The following is a 27413-nucleotide window of genomic DNA, read 5'->3' as shown; positions in this document are numbered from 1 at the left end:
GAAGAACCACCCACTGTAGGAGAAGATCAGGTTTGAGACCATCTAAGAAACCTAAATGTGCTCAGGTCCGTGGGACTGGATAAGATGCATCTGTGGGTCCTCAGGGAACTTGCAGGTGAAGTTGCTACGCCCCTGTCCATCATACCTGAGAAATTGTGGCAGGGGAAACATAGCCTGAATTTTTAAAAAGGGAAAAAAGGAAGACCAAGGGAACTATGAGCCAGTCAGTCTCACCTCTGTGCCCAGCAAGATCATGGAGCTGGTTCTTCTGGAAACTATGCCAAGGCTCGCAGAAAATGAGGAGGTGATTGGTGACAGACTACATGGTTTCACAAAGGGCAAAAAATGCCAGAACAAATCTGGTGGCCTTCTACAACGGGGTTACAGCATTGGTGCATAAGGAAAGAGCAACTGATGTCATCTACCTGGCTTGTATGTATTATGACTGAGAATAAAGTCATCAAGAAACAAGTAATAAATGTAATAAAATTTTTTAAAAGTTTATCCTTACATGCAATATATATCCTTTGATATTTAATCGACTATTCAGCAAAGTCTGTACTTCTAGTCAATACTAAAAGTTAGAAGATGTTTTTTCCAAGTGCTCAGCTGCAGTTTTAGGTTTTTGTGTTTGTGGTTGGTTTTGTTTGTTTGTTTGCTCGTTGTTTATTTGTTGTTGTTTGTATTATTTGGGAAAAGCTTAAATTTATATTGGGAAGAAAACAATCTAAGACAAAAAAGATTGTTTGCAATGCTGCTGTGTGTCCAGTAGAGGGAATACAGAACAATCAGAAAAGTTGACCAGTCTTTCAGATTGCTATGGAGAAAATAAATACTTTTTCATCTTAAAAGACAGGAAGAAAAAACTAAGAGCGGATGCTGGATTTTTGTCTGTTTTCTGCTTGTAAAAATTTTGGAAATATTCCCTATTAAGCTATTGCAGACATTGAAATGCTTGTTGTATATTCTTTTGACTACAAAATGAAATATAAAGTACAAATCTAAGCATACTGCTTGGGTTGTTCCTTCATGTCTTTTAAGGTGTGGAAAAGCATTGTACTAAAACCGCTTTAATGAGGCCTATATAACAGTAAACAGGATGAGTTATGCTGAAAATGGAGCTGCTGGGCTAGAATAAAATTCGGACTGGCCTGAATTAAAGTATACTGGCAAATGAAAATGCAATTCTGTTTAATAAAAATATACCAATGGGAGAAAGTTAGTAGACATAAAATGGTGGAAAGTCAGTTTCTTGTAGAAAGAATTTAATTATCTTGACTACTGGAATATTTCTGGGAGTAGGATGAATATAAAATAAAATGCAAGGTCATGAACTGGAGAACTAGGGCCCACATCCTTGAATATATCTGGGCATCAAAATAGAAGTGAAGCACCGCATACCTGTCCCCCAAACCTGCAAGGTAATATAGCCTGCACTAAGCTAGGGACTCTCAGACTTCGTCAAGGAGAGAGGTCTACATGTGTTAGTTGTTAGGTGGTGCTGGCAGCATAGCTTGGTGAGGAACTTCTTGGCAGCGGTGTCAGATGAGGTACAATCCTTTCCTTCCTCCCAGGTGGTTTTTTGCCAACATGAGCATTTGTGTGGTAGTGAACAAGATAATCCAGCTCAAAAGCAACGATTTAAAAACTCTTTTTCCTGCCTTTTCTGTATGTATGGTTCATCGTTTTCAGTTTCCTGATGGGGTTCTCCATATAGCTGCAGAACTGCATGTGCTGGCTCACCGTGGGCATTGGGGGATAGCACAAGGACAGAAGTGAATGTCTGGAATGGGAAGAGTTATCTATGCAGTATTGTTCTGTGTGTCTGGCTGTAGCTTGTCATCAGTTCATAAGATGCACCTGGCAAAGTATTTGTGGCAGAGAGTATTGATGCTGGTAAAAATGTTGTTTAGAATAGTGGTGTAGATGTCCTGGTGCTCATATTTAAGGAAGGATTACAGCGAATAGAAAAAGATACAGAGAGCCTCAACAGTGTAAGAGAGCAGGAGCTTTTTATGGGAGAGTAGACTTGAAAGGCTTGGGTTGTGAAAGTCTAGTGAGAGAATGGTGGAGAAGGGTTGCTTTTACTGTGTGTGAAAACGGGGCTAAACACAGAGGACAGGCTGTATTTAAGCTGAAAAACAGCTTGGTCAGAACAAATTGCTATGAAGTGAATAAGAATGCATTTAACATGGAAATTTCAAGAAGATTCATAATTAGCTGAAAGAGGTCCTGGAAGAGCTTTTCATTAGGATTTGTGAGGGCAATAAACCTGGCTGCCTGAAGACTGAGCTTCAAAATCAACGATGGGGATTGTAGATGAGATGTATGTTGAACTAGAAGTTCCTGTTTCTCCCAGTCTCGTGTTCCGCTTTTAGAATGCAGTTAAACCCTTTGAAATTTTTAAACAGAGACAAGATGTCAGGTTTTATATCAATAATAAAACTTGTTGGTTGTAGTGGAGCTATAATTTCTCTCCATGTGCCTGAGAGAATATGAATGGCTTTATAAGTGATGTGTGTGTTGAGAGCAGTCCAAGTGACTTCCTCTTCAGCTTGGTAGATTCACAGGGCAGAAGAAACAGGGTATTCCCTCTATAAAAGAAACGGGGAAAATGGAAAGACCAGAGTTGTTCTCTATAAAGTAGATCCAATCTTTATACCAAGAGATTGACAAGGTTTCACTGCAGGAACGTACATAAAGGGCTGCTGCTTAGTCCAGGGCACAGCTGAGAACAGAATTAGAACTCTGAGCAAAAGCTATGGTAGGACACGGGCTGTTAGTTGTAGCACATGGTGGTATCACCATGAAGAGTCTTGATTCTTCAGCCTCTAACAGTATATATTGTTTTTCTATAGGGAATTCCAGCTGATAAGTTTTAGGTTTCTTCTATCTAGGACACTTGAAAATGCTTTTAAAATCTCTGAAAAAATCCATTGTTTAGTTTTACTTATTTTTTACTTCTGCATCTTCGCTTGAAGAACAACTGAGAAATGTATTTTAAAATTATGAAAGAAACATACATTTTATTATCTTGAATTTGTGTGCTGTTTCAAAACTGCATAAGGACCTGTTTGTTCTAAAACTAGCTCCTTTGTTTTAGACCAGGTTATCAAAAATCCTTATGATCAAGAAGGAACACATCAAACAATTAAGAGAGATGAATACGGAAGCAGAAAAGCTGGTGAGAATTTTCTCTTTTCAGTTCTTAAGTTATGGTATACTTTAACAGCTAATACAAACAGATAAAAATTAAAAGTCTATATAAAATCCATATATTTTATTGCTTTCTACTATGTGGTGGGATTCTTATTTTTTTAAGACAAGTCAGAGAGGTCAGTTGTTTCAAATGTGATTCCACTTTGAAAGCATTATGCTTTGGAAACAGATTAATGTGAACATCAGGATAGTATTTGCTTCCTTTATGTGTTAATTGATATATGTTATGTACTTGGAGGGTTTGGGGGGTCAGTTTATACAGTAAGGCATTTATCTTAATTTTATTTTGTGGAGGTAGGTATTCATTTAGCTTTCTGGACAATAACTCAGTTTAGGGGGTTTATTTATACATCACTGAATGCCCTTAACCTGGATTTCATATTACAATACTAGACCAGCTATGGCATAATTATCATCAGCAGAACAGTTTTTCTTGCTAGGTTTTTATCTAATCATCAGTCAGTAAATCCAAAATGATAAGAATGCCTCTTCTACCACCCATGGCTATCAATCAACTTGAATGTGGAAAGGTGTCAGTCTCAACCGTCTGCCAGCATCCGTTCTGCCAGTATCTCTACAATGCACAGAAAGAACGCTGAAGTTTGTGGAGAGGAAAAGGAATCCTTTTTATTTCTTTAAACCAAAAATGCTGACTTTTTAATTTAAAATATTTGAACGTTGAAGACTTTATCGTAGTAAGATCTCCCTCTTTGTCCTTTCAGTGATCATTTGCACGTTCTGTTATTCTGTTTCCTACTGTCCCAAGGCTGATCTTCAAAACCTTGTTAGTATTTCAGTTATTACGTTATCTTTTTGTCTTTTAATTGTGCTTAATAAAAATAATAATTAAAATAGATGCAAAAAGGAGCAAGATTAAAACATGTTATTGCAGCACGTAACTCTGATACTGAAAAATTACCAGCCCTTCATAAACTAAAAAGAATTCTGTTCCTACTGAGATATTAGTACTTTTGCAGAGGTAAAGAAATCCACAGAAAGGGCTGAACTTTCAGAGCCTTCCTCTGGCAAGAACCCAGATATTAACATGCCACTCAGCTACTGTGTTATAAATTTCACTTTATTGTGAAATAAGAATACCAAGGAAAATGGCAAAATGGAGAGAGCATTCTAAGAAGCAATAAGGAAGATAATGATTCAGGAATAAACATTAAATTTTAACTCAGTTATAGCCTAGATAAGGACTTTGAGATACCTTTCTTATGCTGTTTGCTTTGTAAATAAGCGATCGTAACACACTTTTTTTGTCACTATTTAAAGCTGTCCTGATAAAAATAGAGGACATGATACCTTTCTACTGGGTCATGTTCTTAGCCTGTCTGTAATACTCTTGGTCCTCTTGGTAATCCCATCTACATTTGTTCTGCTTACCATACGCTATCTCTCCCTTAAAAAGTATTTTCTTTGAATGTTCCTCTTTCCGGCACCAGTCCACTTGAACGTCAGTATCACAACTGAACATGCATAAAATGGAATGCTTTGAGTTCATTCAGGAATAGTTCAATTGTCAGACTTTACTAATCTTTCATAAGATTCAAAAAATTGTTAGAATAACGCTGTCATTTGGGGACACTTTTTTTAGTGATTGGTCCAACATAGAAGTAAAGAGAACTGACCAAAATCAGAAGTGGTACTGAATGAAGTCCATTATTATCTGGCAATAACAATAAATTCAAATTTACATGAGGCAGGGAAAAGACAGCTTACTAACAGTTAAGCATTTTGACATCACTATACTAATCTTGGTTGCAGGCTATAAACAAGTTACGTATGCAAAACAGTAATTACTTTTCTGATAGCCACTTGGAGAAACGAATGCAAGTAAAAAGGATGGCTGGTTCATTTTTTCACTTGACCTGCAATGAAGATGAGGTAAAGGTGATGCTGGTTGACCAAGAGAAGCATGTAGATGCTCCATGAAAGAGATGCTACCTGTTTCCATCTACCGAAAGCCATCCGTCTCTTGTCTGTGAGGTCAGCTGTTTGTCAGTGTTTCCAGATCTTGGATTGGTCTTGGATCATAAATAATGCTGGTGTTGAGAAATACTTCTTTCATCTTCAGTAATACAGAATGCCCTCACCCATTTCTTTCTGATACGGAGTTCACAACCGCCTGTGGCTTTCATGGCTACCCTGTATTAGGCCAGTGTGCTCTAGAGGGGGCTGGTCACTGAAGAAGGTCTGAAAGTTACAGTTATTTACTTATATTCTAGAGTCGGAGGAAGCATATCAAATTTATGCAGGTTTCCTGTTTGCTAGGTGAATTCTGAAGTCATGATGTTAGTTTAAAGCACTGTTAAATTGGTATTCAGACTTGTCAATCCCTGGGCATCATTTCAGAGGTCAAGTTTAAAGTCCTTAATCCAGGACTGATAACTAAAACCTTGATTTGGAGTTTCTGGCCTGAAGCCTCCTGATGAAGGCTCTTGACGTTTAAATTTACTTCATCTCTTGTAAAATCTATGGCTATAGGATTGATTGTATGAGGTATCTGTATCTCAGACTTGTGGCTGAGGAACTGTGGAAATGTATCTAACTTACCATGAAAGAGGCTATTTGTAGGGGAAACTTACAATATGTTGTGTATTTTGTTTCAATTTCATAAATATTACCCAAACAACATCAAGATACGCTGTGAAAGCAATGTAAGAAAAACAGTACTGTATTGGTTTTTTTGTTTTGTTTTGTGTTTTGAAATTGTGCTTATCCAAAATACTTACGTTACCAAATGTAAGCTATAGTAACTTTTATTTTTTGGCAGAACTGTTAGTTGTAACAGAAGGTATGTAGCACTGGAATTATTCTCAGATGACCACTATCTTACTAGCCAAGCATACCTCCCACCTGCAGTACAGGTGGTTGTGGCCATGTTGTCCTATACTTTTCTCTTACTGACAGGATCATTTTCAGTTCATGCAGGTCTTTCGGTAGAAAGAAGTCATACCCAGCTACTGGTGAAATAACTAGGTCAGAACACAGTTGTCATCTGTAGTATTTAGCACCACAGATTATCACAGCACTTTCTGAAGAGAATAAAAGCATGCTAGTTACTACACAGTTGTCACTTGGAGTTGCAAATAGCATTACTAGGTTTTAAGATTTTGCATGTTAACACTTTTCTATTGGACACTGGGATTTCAAATATCTCAGTATTATTTTTAAATTGAAAATCTGTTCTGATGAGTTCAAAAGGTATGTATGTAAAGTATTGCATTAATTTTAATATGCTTTTGTCTTTTCCACAGAAATCCTATTCTATGCCAATAAGTATTGAGTTTCAGAGGAGATACGCAACTATTGTTCTAGATCTAGAACAACTAAACAAAGACTTAAATAAAGTGTTGCATAAAGTTCAACAGTATTGTTATGAGGTAAGATTTTGCTGGAATCTGTATGAATTTGCTATTTCTGCTTAAACTAAGTTTAAAAAAAATATTTCCTGGGAATAGGGCATGGGTGGGGCTCACCTGGAAATGAAACTAGTAGCAGCTCTATCAGTTTCATTGTCTCTTTTCTCTGTTTCTCTTATCAGAATGTATGTGCGTTTATTGATGCCAGTAGCCAATTTTGAAATAAACATGCATGTACATAAGTGAAAATACTGCAGGCTATATACCTGTGGACTCTCTTTGAAATGATTTGTCACTTCACTCACGCACCAAATGCAAAAGGAGATGTTTAGTCTTCATTTCTCTTTATTTTATCTGTACAGCTTGCTCCAGACCAAGGCCTCCAACCTGCAGACCAACCAACAGATCTGAGGCGGAGATGTGAAGAGGAAGCTCAGGAGATTGTTAGGCAAGCAAATTCCTCAACAACAGGACAGCTTTGTGTTCAAAGTGAAAATTTAACTGATCTTATCTCTAGACTCACAGCAATATTGCTACAGATTAAGGTAAAATGTTTGTAAAAATAGTTTCCAATTAGTATTAAAGCTCTGTCGGTTTCTTTGTGTTGAACTATTAGAACCTTTTTTTTCTTCTCCTACAGTGTCTAGCAGAAGGAGGTGACCTGAATTCCTTTGAATTTAAATCACTAACGGATTCATTAAATGACATTAAGAATTCAATAGATTCCTCAAATATCAGGTATTACTTTTTAAATATTTAATTCCTAATTACACATTTTGTGCCAGCAAGCAACTGTTGATATATTTTAGAGGTGAATGGTCATTATAAGAGTTTTAATCTGGTAACTTTTACTTATAGGAAAGGTCCGTTTAAAGGGGGCTTCTTAAAAGGAGTGTGAAATTCGTTTTCAGTGAAGTAAACTGAACTTTAAAAAAAAAAAGTGCTAAATCAATACAACAACAACTAAAATGAAGAGCAAGAAAATCAGGACAACTAACAAGAAGTTATTTTAGATCACCTTCAGTACAATTTCAGTATTTGTTTTGCAGTGTTATTCAATCTCTCGTCTGTAAATATCAAAAGCTGGTATATGAGACAATTATTATAGCTTATGACCAGCTTCCATTAGCAGTATTTTAAATGAAGAAACAGAAGAACAGCCGTATTGTGCCAGATCAAAGGCCCATTTAATCTAGTATCCATATTTCAACAGTTGTCAGAAGCAGGTGCCAGAGGAATCATTATAAAAATAGCAAGAATGTGGTGATACTTTTCCTGAGTATTCTGCAGTCTCCAAGAATTTGTGACCAGGATTTTTTCAGTTATATAGCTGCTGAGTTACATAATTTTAAAAAATTACCTAAATGCCAAGTGTTTCCTTATAATTTCCATATTCATACTGCTACGTAATAATGGGAGGCTACGTGCATGAATTTTTTTTTGCAAAGATAGTAAGACGGCCTTTTGATTTAAAATTAAAAAAAAAAAATGTTTTATAGCACGCTTTTATTTTGGTAAAAGCAAAAATAAAATCCAAATATTAGTGAAAGTTCTCTGTAATCAACACTGCAAGTCAAAAGTTGGAATGGATCAACTGATAAACACTGCTAAGAAGGTGATGATCTTTTCATTTCAGTGTACTTAGCTTGGGTATTTTAGCATCTTTTCACCGTGTTTTTGCTTCATTAACTCCAACCATGTTATAGTCATTTTTAAAACACCCAAGTCAGTAAGTCTGACTTCACACAGCTGTTTATACAAGTGCTACTTTCATATGTCTTTATTAAGGTGCATGAGTATGTAGTACTCACTCATTCATCTGAATCTATGTTTGTAACTTGTAGAAATACTCAGATGTGACTTTTACTTAAGAGGTTTAATCCTTTTTTTTCTTTCTTTTCCCCTGTAGTTGTTTTCAGAATAATGTGGAGATCCATGTTGCACATATTCAGAGTGGTCTGAGCCAGATGGGAAACTTACATGCCTTTGCAGCTAATAATACCAACAGAGACTGAAAATTTTCTAAGTGTACAGCAAGTAGTTCTGGAAAATCCTCCTCCTTTACATAGGCTTCACCAAATATCCTAACTGCCAGAAGATAAGGGAAAAGAAAACCTCTCAGAAAGGACCCTTTTAAATATATCTGCTTCTTAAGAAAACCAGCATTACTGGCCAACGTTATGTTAGATTTTTCCATTTGTTATTCACATACAATAGTTTTGCTAACTGGTAATCTCTTAGTAATTGCATTTATTATAATAAACCTGGAAATATATTTTCATATAATTTGAACTTAGTTTTAAAAGTTCAGATTAATTCTGCCCACCTCTTCTCGTTGGCTCTCCTAGTATGTTAGAAATGATGAAGAGGAAATGGCTCACATCAGTTAGCCATATGGCAGGTCTTTGTTCCTTAAAGCTACACTCCTGTAGGTATCCGAGAGTTGCCGTTGCACCCTTCAGCTAGTACGGTGACAGCACAAGCTGAGTGTTCCTGATCTGAAGAAGCAGCAGTGGGATATGGACAGTGAACGGAAGTTGCAAACTAGGGGATGTTGGGCAGATCTATAGATCAGTCAGCGTCTTATTGGAACTTTTAATTTATCATAACTTATATAAGGAGTCTAATGAAGGAATATAAAAATGTAACTTTTCAGAAAGTCGTTATGTTTTTTTCCTTTACATGGGGCAAAGGAAGTGTTTTAGTTGGTATTTTATATACATGACTGGTTAAACATACAGTTTTTCCAACTTTTTTGTTTGTTTTGCACAACTTTTGAATTAGATTACTGGTTATCCAACAATATCCAACATATATAAATATGAAGATTTTTATAGTGAAATATAACCAGTGAGGTAAACTGCAAAAATAAAAAGTGACAACCTGCCTATGAGTAAATTTTGGAATGTTAATCTTGTAAAAAGTATGTATTGGTTTGTTTAAATAGTCTTGTAAAGCTTCTGTGTAATGAATCGTTTCCAGATATGAATTTTCAAAGATAGGTGTAGAGATGTTTTTCATTCTTTTAGATGCCTCATTAAATGAGGTCTTTTATATGTTAATGTATAAAGAATATGTAAACAGGATTATTTTCAATTTTAAAATTTTGTATAGTTTAAAGATGCTTCTGTATTCTGTGTTGGTATTGTGCCACTGCAAAACTTTAGTGCAGAGTTTATATTTAGCTAAACTTGTTCTGTTAATTAAGAGAAATGCATAAATCTTTTATTCTCAGTGAAATTTGTAACTGAATAAATTGACCTATGAGAGTTGATATATTTCACAAAAATGCAAACGTTTGGTGGATCGTTTCAGGTCATTTTTCAACCGAAGTTAATTTAATTTCTGAAAATGAAATGTTATGTGCTGGAGAACAAGGTGAGCAGCTATTTTAAAAGATACCTACAAAACTTACAAGGCGTATTCCAAAATACTAAACAGTAATTTTGCTTGAGTTAGCCGTGGACATTTACCTCTTGTAATGTAACAGACCGCTGTAGCGGTCCCTGCAGTTCCTGTGTTTTGTGGGGTTACCATCTGTTTGGTAAAGAGGACAGAAAGGTCCCCAGCCACCACGCTTTTCATTTGAACAGAGAAAGTGTCAAGGCCTAATTTAAGGCACAAAGGCTTAGCCTGACAGTAACTAACATGATCTACAGCCAACTCAGGGAAAAAGAACCATCCTCTTGCTGTTTACTCCCACCCCTAGCCTTGTCATGTGGTGCTCATAAAAACCTACTGGTGCACCAGACAGATTCAGTTTTGAAACTAGAAAAAAACTACAATAATATTTTGTGAACACTAAAAACACTTTAGCTTTGAGTGTGAATAATGTGCTTTTACAGTGTTCACAAAATATTATTGTAGTCTTTTTCTAGTTTCACATTAACCTTGCCTTAAGTGTCGGAGTTGATGCTGTTGTTTGATTGAGCCAGCAGGCAGTTCGAGATGTATTTTTTTCATTAATTAGGTTGCAACTTTACATTTTCATTCAGGGAAAAGCGTAATTGTAAAGTAAAGTGAATACTGACCACAGAGATCAGACATTTTTCATAAATTGCCCTTCAGTCCCATTAGGTCTCTTCTTCCAAACTGCAGCCCTGGCGTGCCAGGACCTCACCTGGGAGGGGGATTTCCAGCACCTCCGAGGTGAGAAACCCTATTCCTGCCAGAGGCGTGAACACAATTCCCAGCTCGCAAGCAGCACAGAGCAAAAACGTAAACTTTTATTTTTCCTCTCAAAAAGTAACGACAGACCAGCCCCCACCCCCCAAAACAGCGGATTTGGTTAGCTTTTTGGCTAAGGAAGGTTAAATAGAAACTGGAAACGTGCCAACAGAAAACGTTCAATACGTAGAAAGCTGCCATCGGCGGGTGAAGCTGACCCCTCTCTCCCTTAAATAAATAGGTGAAGTCTGTCACTCCGGAATAAAGTGCAACAGTGGCAGGGCAGGGCGCGGTGTTCCGTTACGACCACGACGGCGTCGCGTGAGTCCCAGCAGGCCGAGGGAGGCTCCCGGGGCGGCGCTCAGAGGGCTCGGAAGGCGCCGAGGGCGTTTTCCTCCCACTCCGAGCCCGGCTCGGAGAAGCCGCCGCTGTCGTCCGCCTCCGAGAGGGGCGAGTACCGCCCGCAGAGGCCGCGCGGGGGCGGGTAGGGGCCGGCGGGCGGCGGCGGCCCCGCGAAGGCGCCCTCGGCCCCGCCGTGCTGCCGCGGGGGGCAGCCCTCGAAGTCGGGGCCGGGCGGGAAGGCGGCGGCGGCCGGCGGCGGCCACTCGCAGCCGTCCTCCTTGTGGCGGGCAGCGCCGCACAACGGGCGGCGGGGCTGCTGAGGGGCGGCGAAGCGGAGCGGGGCGGCGTGGGGCGGCCGCGGGTAGCCCGGCGGCTGGGGGCCGGGGCCGGGGCCGGGGCCGGGGCGGGGCGGCCCCCGCTGGCGGCGGGACTTGGCGCGGCGGTTCTGGAACCAGACCTGCGGAGAGAGGGCGGCGGTGAGGGGCGGGGGCGCGGGAGGCGGCGTGGCGGCGGCGGCGGCGAGCGGGCTGCCCCTCACCTGGATGCGGGACTCGGGGATCTGCGTGGCGTCGGCCAGCTTCTCCCGCAGGTGGATGTCGGGGTACATGGTGTCCTGGAACACCGACTCCAGCGTCTCCAGCTGCGCCGCCGTGAAGCTCGTCCGCTTCCGACGCTGCGCCGCCGGCGCCCCCTCCGCCGGCTCCGCCGCCCCGCGGGGCAGCGCCGTGACGGGAGGCGAGCCCGGCCCGGGCCCCCCGCCGCCACCGACACCGCCACCGCCCGCCGCCGCCTCACGGGGCCACCTCCCCGCCGGGAAGGGCTCCCCGAAGCGCAGCGTGGCCATGGCGGTGAGCCGGGGCGGGCACGGCCCCCGCGGGGCTTTATAGCCGGGGAGGGGGGCTGAGGGGCGGGGGGCGGTGGAAGGCGGCCCCGGCCCGGCGGGAGGCAGGTGAGGGGTCCGGGCACCACGCTGGGCTGGGGCGAGGCGTGCCCTCACCTGGGCGCTGGTACACCGGGGGTGGCGGTGCTGTAGGGTTTGCTCTTTCAGGTACAAGCGATAAAGTGCGTGCTTTCCGGCAGCCGCCCGCTCTGCCTAACGGATGTGGATTCCCCGTCGTGGATCACCGGCAGCCCTGGGACGGCTGTGAGGGGGAGAAGGAGCCGCCAAGTGGGCCGGGATGGAAACGGGGTGATGGGGGTGCTTGTGGGGGCTGCCGGCACCTGGAGCCGGTGCTGGGCTGGATGAGGGCAAAACCGGGACAGACCTCCCCAGAGTGCGGTGGTGCCAGTGTCAGACTTCCCGTTAAGACTGTGACTTTATCGATGTGTATTGAGTATATACCTAGGAAAGAGCGAGTACCCGGAGCTAACAGAGCTATTCCCAACCCATAAATCTGGAAATGGGCTCGCTCTTTGATCTCTGACGGCTGTCGCTGTTGCGATACCCTGCGGGCCAGAAGCGGTTCCCCTGCACTTCACGTACCAGAGGTGTTCCAACAACTGTCTTGTAACAGCAGCCAACGCGCTTCCCATGGTGGGAGAAGACCAGCGACATTTCCCAGGCCTGAAAGCCTTGATGGATACAACATGTATAGACCATAAAAAGGAGAAAAGTAAGCTTTGTCACAGTAGAAGAGAGACAACTTGCACGTACTGTTTTCTTTTTTCAGTAGATCCTGTACAGTTAACAGTGGTTGGCTGCAGTACCCAGTCAGGAAGTCTGTATTTTGTAGCTCTGTAAAATAGGATGGGTACACCGGTGTCACTGTGTCTGAATCAATAGGCAAAATGGGTTGGGGTCCTGGATACGGGGTTACAAATGCAGACTCCAGGGTTTGTAGTTGATGCTCAGTCACTGAATTACCCACATGCAGATTGTATTTTTAGTACACATTCACACACGTTAATGGCGAGGGGCTGACACAGCCGTGTGAAGGTGCTGTCTGCGTTGACTGCTTGCACACCTGTGGTGCTGATCACTTCCATGCTCCACGCCTGAATTTCCTTTCCTGTTTTGGCTGGTGCTTTGGTGCATCTTGTTGATGAGTCTGTGCTGAACACAGGTGTGTGCTGAACGGGGGAGCAGAGTGGTTCGGAGGCAAGACCAAAGCCATTGCTCTGAGCATTGCACACAAATTTCCTCTCTAGGATTCTGGTAGTTGCCCTTCCGCATTGGCCTGGTTTGCAAGGTTTGTAAGCTTGAAGAAAAGCAAGGAAGGGGTCGGTGCTCTAAATCTAAAGGAGCGTGCTGCTGGATGAGAATAAAGTACAAGTCTTTTGCTGCCTCACAGGAAAGCAGGATGGCACAGAAGACCCCTCTTTTGTTTTCTCTTGCCAGCTTTCTCCCCTCCTAGTGCTCACCACAGCTCCCACAGAGTTTCATTCCACCGATGTGCTAGAAGTGATGCCTGCCAGGTATCACGGTGTGCCTCCTGCTGTGAGAAAAAGCACTCTGTCTAGATTCGGCAGAGTTTCCTTTTCCCTGACGAGTTTTGCATCCATATACATTTAGTAGGCCATAGATACCTTTATGGTTGCAAAACTGCATTTGCTCCAGAGCTTCTGTTGACATGAAAATTCCTTATGATTTCCAGCTTCTCTATCAGAGCCCTGATAGCAAAAATCATTAATGCATGCCAGCCTTGGCTTTTCAAGTGTTTGGGTTTTTTTTCTGCCTAAAAGGAATCCTTTAGAATGAACACTTCATTCCCCCCCCCCCCCCCATTGCTTCTAGTTACTGTATAACTCCTCTGACAGTGCTCTTCACAACTTCTTAACGTTTTTAGAGGTTTTTCAGTCCTTCCCGATGTATGTACACTGGGATTTACGTTTTTAGGCACGTCCACACTTTTAAGTAATATTCTAAGATCTCACTGTGATCTCATGTTCATAATTTAAAGTTGTTATTTAGCAGTGTTTGTGCTTCTGGTCCCCACAGCTGCAAAAAGGAAGAGTTTGAGGAGGTGAGCTGCATATTGTCCTCACTTTGGGACTGCTTGCAGATGTGTTGAAGCTTATTCTTGAGAAATCTGAGCTGCCTGTCCATCGTGGGTGTTCAGCATCTTGCCAGGGCCCCGGTGACGTGCTGAGGACGTCCTTGCTGCGTCACCTTTGCTCCTCACAGGACCCTGCACATCATCCTCTGCTCATAGGGGTGTCCCAGAGCAGCGTCAGATCCTGGTGACACCAAACCCCTGTACAGGACGCTGGTCATGCAGGCCAGTAGTTATCACTGGTTATTTCAGATCACAAAGTAAAGTCCAGTCTTGCATGCACAGGTCTTCCGTGGTGTTAAAATAAATGTGGTCTGACAAGCGTTTGTGTCCTTTCTGAAAGATGACTGGCTTGTTTGGCTGGGATTTGGTAACATCTATACGTACACAATATGTTAGTCATTGAAAATTAAACCCCTGCCTTTCTTTGTTTTTAACAGCAAGGAACTACTTAGTGTCTCCTGACTCAAGCCTTGCCTTTAGGAGGGGGATGTGAGTTGATAAAGTAAGCCATTTCCTGGGAGGTGTGAGACGGGACTTCAAGACCTCATGGTGCCATTCGTGTATTCGGTCCTGAAGAGTCGATAAGAGCTTCAGACACAGAAAAAGCCTCGAAGAAAGCAGCAGTGGGGGAGGCACAAGAGCATCGCAAATGCATATGAAAAGATCAAGGGTCTGCATTTGCTAAGTCCCAACAGGAACAGATTTGGGGTGAGATGTCCAGGTTCAGAGGGGATCCAGACATAGCAAAGGGGCAAAAGTAGAGTACGTCTGATGGCTGGCAGCTGGCTCCCTACCTTCAGAGGGGGGAAGATCAAGTATTTGGGAGTGGGAAGGAGATAAGAGCAAATGGCAGGGGTGGTGTCAGGAAGGGGGAAAGGAAAAGGTAATAGGGGGGATGCTACGCGGAGACAGGTAAGGCTGGTTGGAAGGAGCACGGATATTTAGAGTTGAACTAAGACACTGTGAAACCTGAGCTTGCCTTTGAGCTTGGAGATACCCTGAGAATGGCAGGTTGCATGCATCTGTCAGTCATTTTGCTTCTGAAGTGAGTGGGCAGTCTCAAAAACTCCTGTGGCAGCAAACCTGAGGCTTAAGTAAATCCTTGTTGCCTTATTTTCTCTGTGCCCTCTCTGGTTTTGTAGAGTGTGATGCTGTGGAAGAGCTTAAAGCATTTATTTAACTGAGTTCATCCTGTTGCTTTGCTTATTTGCATGCTCTGAATGAGGTCTCTAGAAGAGTCCTATCCTATCCTTAGAGATATTTTTTCTTTATTGAAGGATTTTAGAACACTTGTTGATGCAGGTGCTTGTATATATAAAATTATTGGGTTACCTGAACTCCCAGTAATGTGTAATTAATTCACAGCATGGGCAAAGGAAGAAACTCTTATCTCTGTAGATAGATAAAAAGAAGAAAGGGAGGTGAGAAGGGAAGAGCTAAGGAAAAAGACAGAGCCCTATTTACTTCAGTTTTGTACAGTACCCATTTACCTATAGCCAGCCCGCTATGGTGCAGCCAGAATATGTACACACAGCAGTGCTGGCAAGGGAAGGCAGGTGATAATGTAGCAAAGGGGCCACATCTTTAATAGCATTGAATAATAAACAGAAAAGTTCCAATAGTTCCGTGTCTACCTTTGTTAGACTGCTTGGTCTTAGCAGGCAGTGTTAAGCCATTGTTTTCTGCCATTGCTTGGCTGACTCCTAAGCTGTCACCCCCTGCATGTGACACAGTCTTCCTCCTGCCCCAGCGTAAACAAACGACAACCAGAAGATTTCTGTTTCTGTATCGCAATATTTGGTATCTTAGTGCCTGAACTGCTGAAATTAGTAGATTTTATAAGAATCTCAATTTTTCATCTCTCTTTTTTTTTTTTTTAAGCTAATGTCCTAGGGTTGTTGAGAAAAGAATCCAAGTGTGAAGCAAATTGTGCTCTGATGGTTCTAAGCCAGAAGGCAATGGAAAGAGACAGAACTTCCCTGGTAAGGTCGGATGCCTGCGATCAATGTGAACATAGATCCGCTTTCTTTCTCCTCTCCTGGCTTCCCTGGTGCTGTTAAACCCCACAAGCGTTCATCTCTGAGTGCACTGCAGGCTTCTTCAGCTGGCCGCCCTGCACGTCCCTTCTGTGGCTCAGGCGTGTGCTTGGTACATGCCGGGGTTGGTGCTCAGGCTTCGGTCTTCACCATTCATTCTAAATGTTTCCTGTCTTCTCTTCTGGTTAGTTTTAGAGACAAGGGGCTACTGGTCTCCAGTATTTTGGCAGTTGCAACAAAGTCATTTTGTTTTGCGGTGGCATTTTTTTTTCTGGGGTGTTTTATTTCAAAGATACTCAGGCCCCCTGTACAGTCTGGAAGATTTTCAGCTTTAACATTTAGGTGGAAGGGGGAAGTTCCACCTGAGCTGAGGATTTGCAGTTGATCATTAAGTCAGCAGTTTCTGGTGATCAGAGCTGGGGAGTACCGTGGTTACTATGCCATTTAATGAAGTAATTCTCTTCCGTGCATGAATTGACTCATATTCCTTTGCTATTTAAAACTGCACTGAAGAAGAGACAGAGAAAGAAAATGCCACATAACAAACGCAGTTGGCATTATTTCCGTGGGTTATCCTGACTTTTGTAAGCCCACGGCATGATTTCCTGCTGTCTGGATTACACTGAAGCTTTGCATGCTTGCATAGAAAAGCACCCCGTCTTCCTGCCCGCCTGTCCTCTCTCCCTGCCCCAGCAGCCCCGGATAAGCAGACTCACACCACCCTGCGTGCTGCCTCGCTCCTCTCTGCAAACATGGGCTTGTCCCAGCTGCCTCCTCCCAGGTACTGCCCCTGCCCTCCAGCCTGGCCGGTGCCCCCGGCTGCCTGCCTCGTGCAGCTATGACCCCAGACCTTCACAGTGCTTCGTATTCCCTCTCACCCATTTTACAGCGCAGCTCTTTCTCTTCCCCATTATTCAGACTCAGCTCCTTTGCTTTGCTTTCTGGCAGGGTTATTTTTCTATCTGACTTGGGCCCCATTTATCAAGTGCACACCCTTGTCACCTCTTTAGTCTAATCCTCCCCTTTGTTGTCAGAAGGTCTTCCTCTTTCCTTTTCTTTGGTAGTTTTATCTCTTTCTCCATTATCTTTTAGTCCTGTAGATTCTTTCTCCTCTCTTTTGCATTTGACCAAGCTTGTCTTATCGATATTGCTTGGGAGATTTAAGACTTTTCTCCTTGACAGGTTTTCTTCCCCATCCCCTGGAAGTTTCTCCATGCCACGGGACACAGGCCAAAGAGCAAACGTGTGTGTTATTCTAAGAGACAACTGCAGTCCCAGACGGAGGGTGACTCCAGGCAGTGGTGACCACAGCAGCTCTCTACTGCCATCTTAGCCAGGCCGCGTATCCTTAGGAAACCACATTTTCCCTCTTTTACAATCATATCTTCATTACCTGGCAGGCTGTCCTAAGGTCTTAGAGGTAAGAGAAGGTAAGAGAAGTGGTGAGTTTGCTGCAAGGCTGTTCAAAAGAAGGGTTGTGGTGGTTTCACTCAGGTGGGCAGCTGAGGTCCACCACAACCGCCCTCTCACTCCCCTTCCTCAAAGGGAAAGGGGAAGAAAATACGATGAAAAAGGCTCAAAGGTTGAGATAAGGGCAGGGAGATCACTCAACAATTACCGTCACGGGCAAAACAGACGCAGAGTGGGGGCAGCAACAGGGCCCTTTGGAGTCAGCTGAAACTGCCCCTTATCTACCGTGGGGCAGCTTCTGGATCATTCTCACAGAAGCCACCCCTGCAGCCCCCTGTTACCAAAGCCTAGCCACGTAAACCCACTACACGGGTGCAGCAGCACCATGGTGTGTGTTTCTGTTTGCAGTGCCACCATGACTGTCGTCTTTTGTCACCACACTCAGCCATCATTGCCTCAAGTGTGAGCACAAACAAAGGCGTTATGACAGCGGCTGGAAACTGCAAAACTGGGCACAATGTCACATCAATCGTTTAAAAAAAAAATAAAGGCAGAAGATAAGGAGTTTCCTTGGAATAATCTCTAGTTGAACTGCCCTGTTGCTCAAGGGAAGGTGCATGGCGTGTTGGCAGAGACACACAGTGTCGTTCCCAGGAGCAATCCCTGTTCCAGAACGGGGATGGTGCCTCCTTCCTGCTCTCCAGGTCTTACCCTAGTGCTGTTCACAAGGTGTGCAACAGTGCATCTTCACCAGATTCTTTTGGCTAGCCAATGTGGAAAAGCTGTTTTCAGACATTAATTTTATTTAGGACCACATATGCATAAAGAGCTGTAGGAGATGGGGTCACTGCATTTCTGCCTGACTTCTTTTCTCTGCCTGTGTTTCCCACAATCAGTTTTCAAACTCTTGCCAGCATCTTCAGCAGGTGCAGAAACCGTGGAGCACATCACACGCCTCTTTACTTTTTCATCACAGCAGAAGGAGAGTGCCTCCTGTGAAGCACGGTGAAGGAATGCATGGAGGCAGCACTGGGGATGACATCGTGGGGGATGTTGTAGAGCACCGGTCCCAGTTTCCCTGCACAAAGTACACCCAGGCAACACCAGCTAGGCAACAGTTCGCATACTTCAGGTAAAATTAGTTAGTATGTGTGACTTCAGCTCCACAGCCTGGCAGTATTTGTAGCTGACAGAAATGTTAGGCATATGGAAGAAACAAATCCTGTATCTCATCCCATATCTCCAGCAGGTGGAGGAAGGAAGTGGCTTTTCACGCACTGGAGTATCCCAGGTGCAGAGGTTTTGCCTGGGAGGTCTGTGCTGCTACAAATTTCACCTTCAGCTGTCATCATCCCCAACACTCCTGAGTTCTGAATGAGCTTCCCCCAAACCCAGCTTTGTTATTATCTTAGTCGCAAGTGTCCTGCTGGTGTAAAGCACTCTCCTGAAAGCTCTGGAAACTCCTGATCAGGCCCCTGAAGGGGCTTTGGTGTGTGATGCTCCTCACCAATGTTTTTCACTGCGCAGCTACTGTTACCCAGCTTCTAGCAGCACCACAGTGGCACCCAGTGTAAAAGCAGCAACGGTGATTTTAGAGGTTTCACTGTCACTGTTCTCCAGAGGCATTTGGTCTTTCTAGACTGCTTCTTGTAATGGGTACAGGTTAAAGGAAGAAAACATACCCAATGCTTTTACTGCCTTTCTGGCATTTCATCGCTTCCTATGGCCCTCTCTCCTCCCAGCAACGCATGGCTTTAAGGCTGCACAGGCCGGGTGGAATATATTTTAGAGTGAGACTCTATTTAGCCATGATGCCAACTGCAGCCAACTATAAAAAGATCAGTAATGCTCTTTGGAAGTGTAACAGCTGCTGCTCTGCACCCTCTCGTCTGTATTAACACTCTGCCCTATTTCATGTGCACACAACCAAAATAAAATATTATAGCAATCATCTTGTTATATAGTTCAGGGAATGTGGGACATAAACTCCCCAGAAACTAGGAGGGATTCAAGGTTAGCTGAACTGGGTAATTTTACACAGTTTGTTAACAAAAAGGTAATTTTATCCTGATTTGCAATATAGCCTGACTTTAACTTAGCACTTGACTATGTGCCATTAGCAGTTCCTGCACAGTGGCAATACACCAGCGAAGCTTTTCTCTGGGCGGTTTTGCTGGATGATACTCACATACAGTTGGGTATAAAGGCATAGAGGTATGCTCTGGCAATACAAGAAGCAGAGCATTGCCCCTGTGGTTTGGCCAGCCACGCCGCTCAGGCAGACGGAAAGCCCCAAGCTGCCTCACAGTGCCGAGCAGCTTACGGGTCCCTTCTGCATCCTCAAGGAGACAAACCAGTGCAGAGGAGCCACGCTGTTGTATCTGGGTTGATTTTGTTCGTTTTGTAGTGCAGATAGGGTCTTTGTAGCAGGGGTGAGGAACTGCCTGTTTGTAAGTGACATGTAAAGTCCTTTGACGCGGGTCTGAAGTGGCGGCGAGCTCACCAGTCTGAGAGGAAATGGTCAGCCCCAAACACGACTGTTACTGAAGGTGACAGGACAGTTAGGCAATGTGAGGAGCGATTTTGCATCAGACAAAGCCACCGGGCTGGAAACACGCATACTGTAGGACAGGCCCTTCTGTGTCTCTGAGCTCCGACTTAGCTCTCTGGGCCGTCTTGGCACCCAGTTCCCACACAGGAATATTTCAGAGGCACCCAGAAATGAAAGCAAGCAGCCTGCAGTCACATGGGAAGTCTGGGACAGAGCCGAGGAGCAGCCTCAGCGCCAGTGCTCCTTCCTGGCTCTGTTGTGAAACCCTGGGGTTTGTAGGAATCGCCCTACACACACACTTTCACTTGGCTTTTCACTCTTCTGCAGGTGTGAGCAGCATCTGGTAGCTCAAGTCCCACTTGTGTGCAGGCTACAGAAAAACAGACGCACGCTAGCTGTTGTCCAGCAGTTGTGCCACGTGATGGCCCTGTGGGTTACTGGGGGCCCCAGGGGCTGCTCGAAGCAGGACTCCTGTGGTTTGGGATTTGCCTGTACTTCATCACTGCGCCGGCGCAAGGGACAGGTAGCACAATGAGGCACCACCGGCCCTTGATTGCTTTTCTCTGGAAACCGCTCACCAAAAAGTATCGCTGGGGCTCTGCTTCTTTTTCGTGTGAACCTCATAGGGCTCAACACCCTGGTTCACAATGTGGCATATGAATTCTTTTAAGGAACAGCTCCCAAGTGCAAAATCAGCAGAGTAAAGTCCTAGGGGAACTAGTTTCTCGTAAGTACAAATGCACATGCAAGCACACACTGTATGGTTGTTTGAATAAAATCATGCTGAAGAAGGGTGACATGTCAACAGAGATGAATTTACATGCTACAGCATGTACCAATATGCTGTCAGGTAAGAATCGGCACATTTTTGTGTCAAGTCATGTATACATCATAATATTCGGGGCGGAGGGGGGTAAGCTGAGTTGCTGTGGAATTTAAGGTTGCATTTTTTGAATGGCACTTAGAAAACAGGATACTGGAAATTCTTGATCATTCAGTAACTCCCCAGCCAGAGCTTTTATTTATCCTCTAATACTCCACAGATTAAAACTTTATTATATCCCATGATAACTAAGAGTTTATTTCATTAGATAATGAAGCATTAGCAGTCTCCATTCTAAATAGGGATGCCTGAGACTGTTTGCAAAGCTTTTGCCTGCCTTTGTCTGAGTCTTTGTGACAACTAAGTGGCTTCCACACGTCTAGAATTGAGACTGGTAAATCATTGGCCGTGCGCCCATTTGTTCAAAGAAGAAAAGAAAATAGTATGCAGTCCTTCACTGGTGACAGGACAAATCTGTCGTTCTCATGCAATAGCCACAGAAACCTTAGGTGCCTGCTATTCTGATTCCATGCTTTTTCACAGTGAGTATTTTCCACAGTGAGTAGTTTATTTAATCCTTTCACTACTGCTTTGTAGGGTCTTGGAGCTTCAGGGTGTCAGAAGGAATCATCAAACTAACTCCTGCAAGGCATTAAAAGGTAAGATCTTGCAGTGTGCCACTGGGGGGTGGGGGGGTGGGAAAAGGCATTTTCTCTACAAGCAGACGCATTCCTTCTGATGTACTTTACAAAATTAGGAAAACAAGATATATATTAAAAAAAAAAAAACAAACAGTATTTGGATACGTTTGCAATTGGTGTGTTGCTAAAGCTTTCATCTTGTTTCTTTTACTTCTGGTTAGAGAAATTTTCTTCTCTAGGCCTTCAGGACCTATGTTTGGGATTGCTGCAGCCCAGATGCTGAATAAAACACTTCAGGTACTTCTCTCCTGGGAATATAGTTCAGAAATCTGGCCACTGAGATATAATCACCTTGAATAAGCTTTTTATTTGTAAACTTGTTTAAGCTTTTCCTTTGAAAACTTTTCTACTTCTTGCCATGTTTTCCCTCATAAAACTCCCTCATATGCCTGCCACCCCAGACCCTGTTACATGAGATACACGAGGTCTCCAGTCGATGACTCCATGACTACATTGAATTATTTGTTACTATGTCCTTCCCCTCCACATACAAAGATTCTACGATCTTGCAGAAAAGCATACAAAAGGAAGAGGATTCAACATATCTCTATATTTAAGAGGAAAAATGTATGACCTGTTCAGTAGTGATTCCTCTCAAGCATCGGCAAGATATGGGCCAGAAGGTATGTAAATAAATATTTTAAGCCAAAAGTGCTGTTTCAGGTGACAGATGTACTTGATGTGCCAGTCTGGACTTTAGGCTTGATGAAGAATGAGGGTTCGGCAGTTTAAGGAATTCCTGCCTACCATTTAACTCAGTCACACTCCTCTCTTTGCAGCCTTGACAATTGTATTGACTCAGTTTTTTATGGGACTGGGCTGTGAACCAGATCTTGGAATAAAGCTCTTTAAAACAAAAAAATGAAATGAAATGAAATGAAATGAAATGAAATGAAATGAAATGAAATGAAATGAAATGAAAAAATAAAATAAAATAAAATAAAATAAAATAAAATAAAATAAACAGGAGGGGGAGGAGGGAAGAAAGAAGGGAGGCTGTATTTCACTAAGATCCAGCACTGCCTTCTGCAGTGATGGGAAGGAGGAGCCACCATCTCTCACAGAGGGACTTCTGAAAGCCAAGAGAAGGCACAGTTACTAGTGCAAACTCAGATTTGTTATACTGACATGTAAATAAGGATCCTACATTACTCTTGTAAGAGATTATGTTATCGTTTATCTCCTTTGAGGACATCCTACTCACACATAAAGAAAATGGGAAGCCCTGTCTCAGTAATTTGTCCAGTGCTGTCAGTTAAGAAACTCGAGTGAGGAGGTTTTAGCTCAAGTTTCCATCTTTGTTCAGTTGCTTTGCTGTCCGTAATCTACTCTGATTTTATTATCCTGGGTGAGAAATAAAATTAAAAAAAAAAATAGGAGGAGGAAATGATGCCAAACACTCTCGCCAGTCTTACGGGACTTGGGTGATCCTCAGCAGTTCTGCTGTGCAGTATATTTCAATCTATGGTTGTTGCCACTGTGAACAACTTCCCAGGTCCATAAAAGCCATAACGGGGTGGAAGTCGATAGATTTAGATGTGCGTCTCCACTAGCAGTGCACAAATCAGAAGAGGCTGAAATTGCCTGCTGTAGTGCAGCTCTACTAGCACAGAATAAAGGAGATAAAAATACACTTCCTGCACTAAAAATATGTTTGTTAGAGCAGAAGAGCACAGGTAGGAAAGCAAACTATCTAGTCTAACAGCAGGATAGCTGACTTGGTATAGCTACTTGTTAAGGTGCAGTCCAGTATTACAGTTGAGCTAATCTATGAGCTATTTGCTGTCCATGTTTCCCATTTACGTTACTTTCCTTACACTGCATCTAGTGGCTGTGTGGCCACAGGGCAATTCTGTTCATCTGACTGATAACAGCAGAAAACTAACTGTGCCATAAAAATGAATAGTTTTTTGTCTAGATCAGCCAGCTGCATCAGCTCTCACAGGAGTTGCTCCATTGCTGGACTCAGCACAAGAAAGAGGGATGGAGGACGCGGGTAGGAGCAGTAGTGAAACCACCACTATTTGGCATTAGCTCGCGGCTCTAACTGCAGGCTGTCCATGAAAGGACAGCCTGCTCCCATCTTCCTTTCCCTGCTCCCAGTAGCTTGCTCCTGCCACCTCCAGTGCTTGTTTGAACCCTCAGTGAACTAGGCCTGCTCTCTAAGCCAGCAAGAAACTAACCCAGCACCTAGAAAGCAAATAGTTTTCTGCCTGCTTAACTAGGTGAAGGAGAGAAGTGGGATGAGCATAAAAGCTGGTACAGGGATGCTGGTGGGACTGTGTGGTGTGCTGTGTGGCTCCTTATGACAGCAGCCGTTTCCTGAGAACTCATTCTCAATTTAACCCAAACCAGGAAAAAAAAAAAGGAAAAGAGAGCCACAGCTGAGCAGATTCTTCATTGAAAAGCGTGCACCTGACCATTAGATGAAGAAGGACAGGTTTACAGGTTTAATGCATTCTTTTGAAAGGTATGTTATCCTCCTGACTGCTGAATGGAAGAGAGTGACGTGAATAGCACTGCTTGTTGCACACACAGCCCCGCTCTTCCCCAGACACAGGCAGGAGGGTCAGCAAACAGTTTTGCAACAAAGGCACTTTGCTGCCTATTATTTCCTGTGCTATTGGGTGGGTTGGAGGCCCAAAGGCAGATACAGTTCATTTTAAAATAAATCCAAAAGGAGAGGACACAGGAGAGAAGAAGCTGGTACAACAGCAAAGCGCAGAGGAGGATATACCCAGAACATCAGGAGAACTCGGGGCAGGGTTTTACTGGCTCTGCAGGGGTCTCCCACTGGGGACACGTGCTAGCTGGGTTTAGACGCTGACTCAGAGGTCAGTACCCTCCTGGAGGGGTTTTAAAAGAGCACCGAGAGAGGTGCTCTGAACTTATATGGGTGGAAATCATTGTTCCGGCTGTTGATTCACAGTTTTTTCTGGGCAGGCAGCCAGAAATGCAATTGCTAATTGCACCAATTTCCATGTCCTCTCTACTGTAAAATGAGTTTATTAGAGGAGTTGGTTAAATTCAGGAAGTGCTCAAATTCCTGGCCATATCTCATTTAGTAAAGACTTCTTGATAACAGAGCTGTACTTCTCTCAGCAAGTGCCTGAAAAAGGCGTGATCGGTTACTCTACTCCTGCAGATAGAATTGTATCAGCGTAAGGTATATTAAACTGCTATAGTTTATTTTATCAGACTGAACGCCAATATCTGTTATAACTGCATCCTCCTAAAGGATGTTTGCTTGCTGTCAAAATGGCAATATTACGCGAAGACGGACTTTAGCACGTGCATTTTTCCTCATGAGTCTCTCTAGCACTCTGTCAATAAACTGTTTTCAGCAGTTTGCTGACACTGCTAAAAAGGTATTGCCAGACCCTACATCTGATTAACTGTTATTCTGCAGCTCATGTAATAATTTAAAGAACTCGGTGTGCATGTCACCATAAATTACTACATAAATGCAAGGCAGCAGCACAGTGAACTGTTACCTTCAAAGCAGAGACAAGTATTATCCACCCTGCTGTACAGAGGTCCCAGAAGGGACCAGAACATGTTTTCAAGATTGCAACTGTACTGCAGATTTTCAGAGTTGTCTAACAGGATGTGAAACACACAGCACTGTTTGTTCTCGTGTGCAAGGCAAGATTAGACCGTGCTTTAGAGGAGACCTCTTAAAGGAAAAATAAAAGAGTATTGTGGTTATTTTCAGGCATCAACCCAAATTACATACGGGTTTCTAGTCAAAAAATAGTTTTGTTTTTTTTTTCCTCTGTTTCTGGAGATTTCATTATTTCTTAGTAAAACTGAAACTATTAGTTCTGGAGGTGACAATGGTGGAGGTCTTGCAGAAACGGATTCAAAGTGTTCTAGCGTAGTCCTGAAGCACAGGAGCTCTGGGCTGGTATGACAATGGTAGGGCTGGGAACGCTGTTGATACCTGTTTTATTTAACGTAGCCATTCCTGCAAAGCTGATAACAATATTTTCATAGTGAATGATTTACGTTTCTGAGCCTCTAACGCAGTGCCAGATCTAACTGCTCAGAGATGTTCATTTAAGATAACCAAATATTTAGCAGCCCTTGCTCTAGCAAACAACACATCAGGCAACATTTTACAAAGCAAGGCTCCTTCCCCAGCAAGAAGCCGCTGTGCCAGTGGGACTCCTTTAAAGCACAGCCCCAGTGGCCAGGAACACACGTTTCACCCATGGGCACCTTGGGAAGAAGGACTGATGATGGTCTTGGTACTTGTGAGTACCAGGAAGAGTTAGTTTAAGTCAGACTTGTGCCCCATGAATATTTTAATGTTTTACTGTACAGTTGCAAATACTGCTATTTTTCACTGTTAAATATTTACCAGCTTCACTTAAATAATTAATTTATTATACAAAAAGTTTCTAGGACTGCGTTTCCTAGCGGAGGCAACTGTTGCTGGACTAGACTACCTCTCTGGGACTTGAATTTCTTCTGTATTTCATTTGCCATGCATAACCAGCTTTTACAAGAAATAAATTATTTACTGACCGAACACAGTATCTTCGTCTTAACCGTGAATTAAGCTAATGGTTTTCTCAAAGATATAAATTATTGGTAACTCTGGGAAAATATTTCTTCATTTGTTATTACATTATTCCAGACAGGATTTCCTGATGGAAAATCTCAACCTGCATTTTTTTTTCTAGTATTTTGTATTACAGCTTTTCCCCTTCCTATACCTGATCAGGCACTCAGCCTGTCTGCTAGTTGCACATCACGGCATTTATACTGACACTGCATATCTGCCTCTGTAAATAGGACTCGGAAACATTGTGAAACAGAGGAGGGTGGATGTAGCAGGTCTACTCCATGCTCACCAGACAGCTGTGCTAGGGGTAGGGCAGGCAGGGAGCCACTGAGGGCAAATCTCTGCTGCTGGCAGGAGAAGAGAGGAACAGTCACACGTTCGCTAAATGTACCAAACATTTGCTACAGGAGAGATCCTGTTAGGAGACAAATCAGTTTTCTGTGACTATTCTCCAAATCAGCTTGTCAAGCAAGATGCTTGTGGATTTAGCTTGGATTTAGCTTGGCCTCCCAACGTGAAGGCAAACTTAAGGGCTGTCCAGTTTCAAGCAGCTCCTACCATGAAACAGAAACACCTCCGGTTTTGCTGGTATATAAAACGAAATAAATATTTCCTTCCATTTGGGTGAAACATAGCAAACCCTGTGGGGATCATTAAGGATGTCTGTTTCTTTTATCTGAAGGATGCATTTAGGATAAAGAAATCAAAGCTTCTTAAAGCAGAAATTTTAAGATTAATCTCACTATGGAATAAACTGTAAAATTAATGCAAAATAAAATATTTATGAAGTACAAACTCTGCAAACCAAGCAGGAAATGTGTCAGACCAAAACTCTGAAAACAGGTATTTTAATACAAGTAATTTTATAGATGAACTAACAAATGTTAAAGTGAAGCTGATACTGAAATGCCAGACTTTGTAAAGCAGGGTGCAGGCATGAGGAGATAAAATTATCTGTGCTGCCGATAGCCTGGTACACAAGATAGCAGCAGAGTCAGTACAGGGAACTGCATGCCCTGGAAAGCAAAAATTGTCAGAGGAGGATGATACAACCTTGTTCTGTAGTCTTGGGATAAAGCAAACATTACGGTGTTGTTTGTGATCCTTAACCAAGAGGAAAACAAAAGCTATTGAACACGCTACAAAGGATTTCTGGTTGGTTGTAAAATATCTATTGAAGCTTAGATCAATCATCATCTGAGTTAAATTCCGCCTTTCTCTACACGTTTC

The 27413-nt window shown here is 43.1% G+C and overlaps 2 protein-coding genes and 1 long non-coding RNA gene across 5 annotated transcripts in view; 2 read left to right on the top strand and 1 right to left on the bottom strand.

Annotated features, from left to right (window-relative positions):
• LIN9 (lin-9 DREAM MuvB core complex component) overlaps positions 1 to 9906 on the top strand; it is a 40140-nt gene extending 30234 nt beyond the window's left edge. For all 3 annotated transcript variants that reach the window (XM_083831217.1, XM_083831216.1, XM_083831218.1), the window contains 5 exons: positions 3104 to 3184; positions 6483 to 6608; positions 6950 to 7132; positions 7228 to 7325; positions 8497 to 9906. In XM_083831217.1, the coding sequence (XP_083687343.1) occupies positions 3104 to 3184; positions 6483 to 6608; positions 6950 to 7132; positions 7228 to 7325; positions 8497 to 8602 (594 nt within the window). In that variant the 3' untranslated portion in view covers positions 8603 to 9906. The remainder of the gene's footprint in view (positions 1 to 3103; positions 3185 to 6482; positions 6609 to 6949; positions 7133 to 7227; positions 7326 to 8496) is intronic.
• Positions 9907 to 10041: 135 nt separating this feature from the next.
• On the bottom strand, positions 10042 to 11941 carry MIXL1 (Mix paired-like homeobox). The gene is made up of 2 exons (XM_083831220.1): positions 11635 to 11941; positions 10042 to 11553 (listed from the first exon to the last, which is right to left on the bottom strand). The coding sequence occupies exons 1-2, from the start codon at positions 11938 to 11940 to the stop codon at positions 11116 to 11118; spliced, it is 744 nt and encodes a 247-aa protein (XP_083687346.1). The 5' UTR covers position 11941; the 3' UTR covers positions 10042 to 11115.
• Positions 11942 to 11959: 18 nt separating this feature from the next.
• On the top strand, positions 11960 to 14410 carry LOC310897525. The gene is made up of 2 exons (XR_014582363.1): positions 11960 to 12709; positions 14035 to 14410. It is a non-coding gene; the product is annotated as an uncharacterized lncRNA (long non-coding RNA).
• Positions 14411 to 27413: the final 13003 nt, after the last annotated feature.

This window comes from Anser anser, assembly GCF_964211835.1.
Source record: "Anser anser genome assembly, chromosome: 3".
Taxonomy (NCBI): Eukaryota; Metazoa; Chordata; class Aves; order Anseriformes; family Anatidae; genus Anser; species Anser anser.
Note: the sequence above shows the minus strand (reverse complement) of the source record. Positions and strands in the feature narration are given on the sequence as shown.